The following is an 8,624-nucleotide window of genomic DNA, read 5'->3' as shown; positions in this document are numbered from 1 at the left end:
GAGTCAGATACTGTCACTGGTTCTGGTACCCTCAGGAAGATGGTGTGTCATGTTGGAATGTGTCTGGCAGAAAGACGGAGATGACTTCCAGCATTGTGTGCATGGCAATCGATTACACATAGGTCAAGGTATGTAGTGTATTTTTCTTGGTTCAGATTGCTTCATCGTAGCAAGAGTTATTACAGAAGATTTGGGGCCTCTTTCAAGTGAATCAGGCTGTATATATGCATGCACACACACACACACACAATATATATATATATATATATATATATATATATATATATATATATATACACAGAGTCAGCCAAAAAAATATATATACACGATACTTGTATAATGTAGAATAGTAAGTTATATATTGAAATATATGATAATAATATGATGATACTGTTAATATCATATAAGTATAATATACATCATATACATAATTTTTTATTTCCTGAAGTGTGTATACCTGTGTATATTTTTTTGGCTGACTCATGTGCATGTACACACGCACACACATTTGCCCAAGTAGGTTTGATAATATTTAGCCACATAAAACGTCTTTAAAATGTCTATATTCATGATAAATAAGACACGAGGGCTTAGTGAACGTCCGGTCTCATGCAGAACCACTTCAGCTATAGATTTGCATAATATCTGTAGATTTATCACATATTTTTAACATAAAACAACAAAACTGTGAGGCGAAGAAGGCGTGCTGTGTGGTCCGTGTGTGTGACCTTTTCTTTAGACCGACAGAAACGCAGGGCTTCGAGAGATTAAGAGCTGCTATTTTCCTCTGATTAGTAATAGAGAAAATAACAAGGGGGTGGAATGAGTCTTTTCAAAGACTTGGCAGACATGAAAGCGCCTCAGATGCCGCTTTATGAAGGCAACGCGATGGGGGTGATCTTTGTTCTGGAAACGAGGTGCTCATTTGTCCTTGATGCCGAAGTGCAGTATAAAGACACTACAATAAGTGTGCAGATGTTTGACAAATTTCAAGCAGCTGTTGGAAATCTTGACCACACACACTTTTAATGTACTGGAGTTCTCTCTTGTTGCGTATTCAAGGAATTCAGAACACTTAGGAACAAAATTAAGGTATAATTATAGACGGTCTCAAATGCTCGATTTCTTTTTTGGTAATGTAAGAATATGATCCAGGACAATAATAATAATAATAATAATAATAATAATAATAATAAGTTGCATCATTCGATCAGCGTTGGAGCTTCCAGGATTTCTGATGACTTACTGTGTTATGTCGGTTTCAATTAACATTCAGATACATTTGCTTCATTCGAACCAAACTTAAGACTTGCGCGATAATCACATGACAAATATAAGTGCTTCATAATATCAGCAGAATATTTGCCTTTTTCTTACTTTTTCTTTAACGCAGTTTAACGCAGGCAGGAAGGCAGACAGGCAGACAGACTGGTATAGGTTTAAGTCTGGATGGATCGACGGTCTCGTAAAGTTCAGCAGATCCATCACAGAACCTCTAAGCTGAGTTCGTAAAAATTGATTAAGAAAAATAATAATAATATAATAATAAATTCAGTGCATTCAGAGAGGAAGAGATCAGTCCTGTTAAGACCTTTATCAGTGGCTCTGTTCTTGCTTGAAGCAACCTCGGGGGGTGAGAATCCTGGAATTCCCACAACGTTCCTTTCTCTTCCATTTCAGCAGGAGCACAACTCTTATTTCGGACAGCCGTCCCTTGGGGGGGAATCCTGTCCAACTTTGCCCACACTTGTCTGGGAGGCCATTAGAGCCATTTCTTTCTCTTTATTCCCGTTTCTATTTCTCTCTGTGCTTCTTGCACGTGTATACCTCCTCTTCACGGACACAGGTCTGGCACTCGACGTGGCAGCACCAGCGCACCTGGCAGTTGCAGGACATTGTGACGAGGTGCAACGCTGTGTTGTAGCCACGTCCGCAGCAAAGGCTGCTGCAGCTCGTGTCCTTGGTGCAGGTGCGTCCGGCCGTCCCGGCCGAGTACAGAGACGGGCGGCAGAAGCTGGGCGACTCTTCTAGAAACACCAGCTCGGAGGGGTGTGGCCGAGGAGCCGTGTCACCTCGGCGTGCCGGCCCGGCCAGCTCGGTGTCCCCGGTGGCTGCGTTGGTGACGCTGAGGACGCGCACAGCCGTGTCGTAGCGATACTTCAACAGCTGGCCGGTCACGTAAAACGGAGAGAGCTGCTTCCAGCACGTGCGCACCGCACACGAGCCGGAGACGCCATGACACTTGCAGGTCGTCACCAGCCCATTCTTTACAGCCTGAAAGAAACCCAGAGTGTAAATGAGTGTTTAAGTGATATGAGGAAATACAGAAAAGGCTGCTGACAGCTAGAAGAGGCTGATTCATTAGTGGAGATCTTATCTCGGCTTCTAATGGGACAGAACTATTTCGCCGAAGGGGGTTCTAAGGTTTGTGTACGTGTATTCTGAGATGCCTTTGGGATTGCTAAGCAAGAAGTATGGCATGTGGTAGAGATCATGGATCCCTCTTGGTCTGAATCCGCACCGGCATGGTGTCTATTTATCATCAGTTAAAATTTTCAAGAACAACCTCTTCTCACATCGGATGATGAGTTAAATCACCAATATCCTGAACGTATATGGTCAAGAATTTTACCACAGAGCCATTAAAGAATGTGACAAGAGGGCAGGAAGAGGTCATTTCATTAGTGGGTCACGGGGTGAGACTGAGACCCAGGGGCAATCTGAGAAGAGAGGGGGGTCTACACACGTTATTCCACCCAGCACAGGTATGAAATTCCCCCCAGGGCCATGTTTTCCTCCTCTTTCCCCTTACACACTCTCTCTCGCTATCGAGATCCAGCGAGATCGACTGATAGACAGAAAAGGGAGGGGAGGACAGCAAGCATTTAGACGAGCAGTTGGTTTTTGGCTCTGAGTGTTAGTTAACTTGAGATTGATAACGGTTATCTTCGCTTATGGTGTCACTCTTTTCCTTCTCACCACCTCGGGCTGCTTATATTCCGACCTACTCTATAGGAGTTTATGGACATCTTTGGTGTGGCCATGTAGTAAACGTATGGCATGCTCGTATATTAAACAGACTTCTTCTGAGTATACTTATCTAGATGGAAACCCTCTAATTTTCAGAAATCCCCCACAGCAAGCCTGGGCGCGAGAAACAACACCTGGCTCTAGAGGGCCAAACCGTGACTGTCTGTCTATCTTTCTATCTGCCTCACCTCAGGCCAAAAATGTGAGCTTCGGGCGCCTGTCAAGGAGGGTCACATCCCCCCCAATCAAGAAAAAGAGTTAGTTTTTTTGAGAGAGGGAAAGCTGGAGAGAAGATTTTTAGAAGTTCTTAGATAAAGGTTGCGAGAAAGAGGAATTAAATTGTGACAGCCATAAGCTTACGTGTCATGGGACCTTATGTTAGGCGGCACAGCGGCTCAGTGGTCAGCACTGTCGCCTTGCACGTCCCGGTCCCGGGTTCTATTCCCACCTCGGGGTCTGTGTGCATGGAGTTTGCATGTTCCCCCCATGCTTGGCGGGTTTCCTTAGGGTTCTCCCTGGTTTGTCCCACAGTCCAAAGACATGCAGATTAGACTAATTGGCGTTTCCACATTCTGTGTGAATGTTGACTACCACGTTCCAGTACAAATGGGAATAAATGTCCCCATTTAGTCCATCCCTAGCTGGACTACAGAGGTTCTATCCTAGAGAGATGGCTGGACCTTATGCTAACTTTAAATACCAAGAGTCCAGTGCAGTTCGCTGATTAAGTCAGCTAGAAATCACATAATTGTACTGGAAATTCTTTATCCAGGAACGATGCGGAAGCTCAACCCTCTTGGGAGCATGATGCTTTTAACCGTTTGTGGTTAAATTTAACGTTATGGAATGTTCTTGAAACTAGCCCCCTCTCTTTTTTTGAAAAACATTAATAAGAAAAAAAACATGTCATGTTAATTAGAGATCAGAAATGATTTGTCCTGAATACTCCTGCTCCTCCTGATGCCTTTCATCATATTAAATATTATGGTTTTCTTTGATAATTGACATCAAATAAAAACAAACAATAAACAAGCATGAACTTATCATTTCCATTTGAGCTTGCACGACGGTCAGAGTGACCTTCTGACCGACCTGATTCAAGAACTGAACTATATTAGATGTAGAAAACCTGCATAGGCATCGGTATCACTCACCCGGATGCCGGCGTTTATATTATGAGCATCGACCTGAGCCCGCAGATCCTTGCTGACCCGTTTCTGGCCCAGAAACTTCTTGAGGAACCTGGTGCTGTACTTCAGGTTGTCTCCGCACACTCCCCACTGCCAGGCTTCGCGCTGTTGAAGACCCGGCGTGTCGTCACATGTGCAGCGCTCCATACGGCCCGAACTGCACGCTTTGGCCAGAGTGTGTGACAGAGCTGCTGAGGACACCGCCAGGAGAAACGCCGTCTCCTTGAAAGCTGTGGAAAGAGTTGGACAAGTATTAGGAAACTTCACTATATCTTTTTTGTTTTTCTCCAGAGTATGTCATAATATCTATCTATCTATCTATCTATCTATCTATCTATCTATCTATCTATCTATCTATCTTGTGAAATATAAGTCTACAGTACGCCTTTTTAACCGAGTCATTTGGTTTTACCCACAGCTGGCGTTACGGCTGCATTTTGATTCAATTAATTGCTATTTTGACTACATTTTTTTTTTCCCTCTTTCCTCAGATGAAAGTCCGCCGCCCTTTTCCTCACGGAACCCGAGTGCTCATGCTGTAGTTAAAAATAGCCAAACAGCCCTCGCAAAAGGCCCTGCCACATTTCCCCTAGAGCCCGTAATTACCATGCAGACCTGCGGATGGATCTCACGTTCCCATTCCGGTGACCAGCTTTTTACACAGACATATACACATCCTCCTTGAAATAGCCAGCTTTTAAAAATGTTAATGCTTTAAAGATATTCCCCCTAGAAACATCAGGATTTTGAGGCCGCCCAGAGTTCAAGCAGCTGTTGAGTGTGTTAGAGGTCTGAGTCCCTGAACTGGACTATGTCTTCGCAGCAAGTAGACTGTTCAGGAAATGGAAATTTTTTTTTTTAAACTATAGTAAACAATTTTAGATAATAGGAAAATGGATGTAAAGCACAAAAACAACACTAAAGACATTATTTGTACAAACAAACAAACAAACAAACAAACAAATTAATTAAAACTAATCCCTAGGTTAGATAGGTTAGAAACATCCGATATTTGTGTCCCCTATATTCAGGTTGTCCAACTGTGGGGTGGAATTGAGCAACAGTGACGTAAAATATTGCATAGCTCTTAACACAACGTAACAGTACAGGATATTGTGTTATAGGCGACAGCATTATGATCTAGAGAGATGTTCTGCATTGTTGCTTTGGCCCACACTGAAACTCAGCTGCGGTAAAAGTCCAAACCCACATCAAAGTATCCATTGTTGGGTTCACACCAGTGTTTATACGAGACACAAACGAACACTTGATGAAAGCAGTGTAGTGTGTAGGTGTGTAGCCTCAGAACAGCTTCACAGATTTCACACCGCCGCTGTAACAAAAGACATGAAGGCTTCACTCGGTGGTTGATCTTACGAGATGTTACACACGATGTGAAAAAGATAACAAGTCAACTTGGGAACAACTCTGCATGCTTTATATAAATATACATCTGAAAAAGCCTTTCATCTTTTAAAAGCAGCCTACAGTATGTCGACAATATCAATAATGCATAAAGAGACGTTAATAATGATTTATGTCATTTATAAACCTTAATTTAACAGTATAAAAACTGTATTTTTGTCTCTTGTTGTTGTGGTATCACCGAGGGTATCATATCTTGCTTTGTAGTCCAATGATGACATTCCCATATGAGGAACACTTATGAGGTGGATGTCATCAATACAGAAGGTCCACAGCTACTAAACACTTTTTCATAGTTTTGATGAAGAAAATACTTTAAAGTAAAGAAAAAACCCTTGAATACTGTACGTAAGCATGCCCAAACCTATCAGGGCTACTTTTAAAGCTTGACTCTAAAAGCTGATTAAATGAACAGGTTCACTTTCCCAGGTAATGGATACATACTTATAGATGATGTAAATACTACAAACGATGCACCCTTGACTGGCATCCAAAGAAACAAATCTGATCGTTCAGGTTATAAACCCCGCAGTCAGGGTTTGGTGAGAGTGAGAGGAATCGACACCTGATTCAGTTTCGACTTCCCCTATACAGTCAGTGCTCCAGCAGCCCTACCTCGCTTCAGGAGGCTCCCCCGGCCGTCCATGCTGCAGTTCCAGCGCTCATTCCGGAACTGGTAGCGGCACTCCATAAGGCTGAGGCGCACCGACTCCCTCAGCGTTTCCGCCAGGCCCGGTTCCCGGCGGCAGGCACGCTTCTGGCGCCGAGTCAGAGTCATCTGCTCGCACTGCTTCACGTGCGCTTTTCCACCTGGGGCCTCACTGCTGTACGGACTCGACAGAAAAGCCAAGGGCTCCTGACCTGTAAGGCTAGAAAAAAACAAACAAACACAAACTCTAATCAGTATCCGTGAATGCGAGGACACATCGTCCACTGGACTTTTTACACAATCATGATTTAAATTAAATATGTTTATTACCTTTCGACTTTATTTACAAAAATAATCGGCTTGTATTTAACAAGCCTACATTTTGACATTCACCGAGACCAATAGGCTGCCGTCTGTAAACTATTTGCATGCTTTACCTACAGGTTTGTCTTTCAATGCAACTTGCATTTGAATACGTGCATTTGAATACACACTAAAGCTATAGTAAGTGCTCCTGGGTGTTAGTGCACATTTCGACGATGTCAAAACACTACGTTGCTATATAGTGTCTAATCTTGTGTAAGTTCAAAGCTTATCTAAGAACTGAACTAAGAACTCATATACAGTACGGCAAATACACCATAATGACATTTCAAGTTGGAATAATGATAGCAAGTCAATTCTTTTTTCTTTTTTACACTATTTGTGGTTCAAGGGTTGTGTAGATAAGCATGGGTAGGTCATTTGGATATTTGGTTTAAAGTGTCTTTCCGGACAGTTTAAAAGTTTATACAAAAAGATTATGGATAGATGAGGGGAGGTAACTCAGAGTGCTGTTAATACTACCACTACTACTAATAATCATCACATTTTTATTATTATTATTATTATTATTATCCTGTAATCCTTATTAATAATAATAATCCTGTACAAATTACAGGAACTAATCATGTTATTAATGATTTATGTCATGTAAAATCTTAACAGTATTTTTGTATCTTGTTGTTGCTGTTTATTTACAAGATAATAATAATAATAATAATAATAATAATAATAAGCAGAAGCTGTGTTTTTTTTTTCCTCTGAGGATTTAAAGGATTTCAGTAGACAGATAGACAGATGTTTTGTTCCAGACGCAAAGTCGTGCGTAATTGCGCACAACAGCACCATCATGACTCCTGCTTCTAAAACAGTGCAAAAAAACTGAAACTTATACACCAGGGGTTACAAATCTCATCCATGTGTGTGTGTGTGTGTGTGTGTGTGTGAGTGCGGACTTTCACTCCAATCAGGCACCTGTTTAATTAGTCCTTCTTGGCTTTCAATAGACTTATCAGGTGTGGCTGCTGCCTGGTTTGGACTGAAAGCCTGCACCCAAACCCAGACAACATCCTGGATGATATTAAACATCCCTGCTGAAAATTATATCGGATAGAATAACTAATAATTATATTTCAAATTATTAACCTTTAAACCAAACTGAACTTTACCCAAAAACTTCCCCCCCAAACAGCCCCAGAATAAACACTAGATCTTTTTTTTTTTTAAAGAAAAATAAATAAAAGTAAAGAAAAAAGAAGCATAAATAAAGAAGGTGTCTGACCCGAAGTAAGCCGCTGCTGCGTGTGAGAGCAGGATGATGCAGAGCGCGGTGAGTCGCAGCAGGCAGGCGGTCCCGGCGCGCATGGCTTCGCCTCGGCGCTGCTCCTCATCGCGCTCCGGGGCCGCGGAGAAAAAGGAACCGAGAAAAAAAAAAAATCCCCGCTGCACTGGACAACCGCGACCTCTTAAAGGGGCAGATGCGCATTACAGCCCCCCTGGGAGAAAGAGGTGGGAGCGACGGAGGGAGGGAGAGGGAGGGGGGGGGGGGGGGTGGATGCGGTTTGGCGCGGGACTCGCAGGGTTGCCAGATTTAATGCGCAGCCTAAACTGCTAGCCGCACACACTCCTGTGAATAAGAGCTGCACTTTTTATATGTTATAAGTAAAAGAAATATATTTCCTACTAAACATAAAAACCCTCCACCTCAGCACTCTTTATCCTGTATACAGGGTCGCGGTCGGGCCTGGAGCCTAACCGAGGAGACTTACAGGTAGATACACCCTGGATGGGGTGCCAATCCATCGCAGGGCACGCACACACACACATGCTCATTAACACATGGACTGTGGAAGGAAACCGGAGTACCCGGAGGAAACCTGCCATGCATACAGACCTCCCCGAGGCAGGAATCGAGGCGACACTAGATAGCACTAAGCCACCATGCCATGGCAGTGCTCACCCCTAAGCCACCATGCCACACACTTTTACCTTATTTTAGTTCATAACTT

The 8,624-nt window shown here is 42.9% G+C and overlaps 1 protein-coding gene across 1 annotated transcript; it reads right to left on the bottom strand.

Moving 5' to 3' along the window:
- Positions 1-472: 472 nt before the first annotated feature.
- On the bottom strand, positions 473-8,005 carry wnt9b (wingless-type MMTV integration site family, member 9B). Its single transcript, XM_053515097.1, has 4 exons — positions 7,898-8,005; positions 6,261-6,514; positions 4,185-4,450; positions 473-2,274 (listed from the first exon to the last, which is right to left on the bottom strand). Exons 1-4 carry the CDS (start codon positions 7,978-7,980, stop codon positions 1,795-1,797), a joined length of 1,083 nt encoding a protein of 360 aa, XP_053371072.1. The 5' UTR covers positions 7,981-8,005; the 3' UTR covers positions 473-1,794.
- Between the last annotated feature and the right edge of the window lie 619 nt (positions 8,006-8,624).

The sequence above is a fragment of the Clarias gariepinus genome, chromosome 16 (assembly GCF_024256425.1).
Source record: "Clarias gariepinus isolate MV-2021 ecotype Netherlands chromosome 16, CGAR_prim_01v2, whole genome shotgun sequence".
NCBI lineage: Eukaryota > Metazoa > Chordata > Actinopteri > Siluriformes > Clariidae > Clarias > Clarias gariepinus.
Note: the sequence above shows the minus strand (reverse complement) of the source record. Positions and strands in the feature narration are given on the sequence as shown.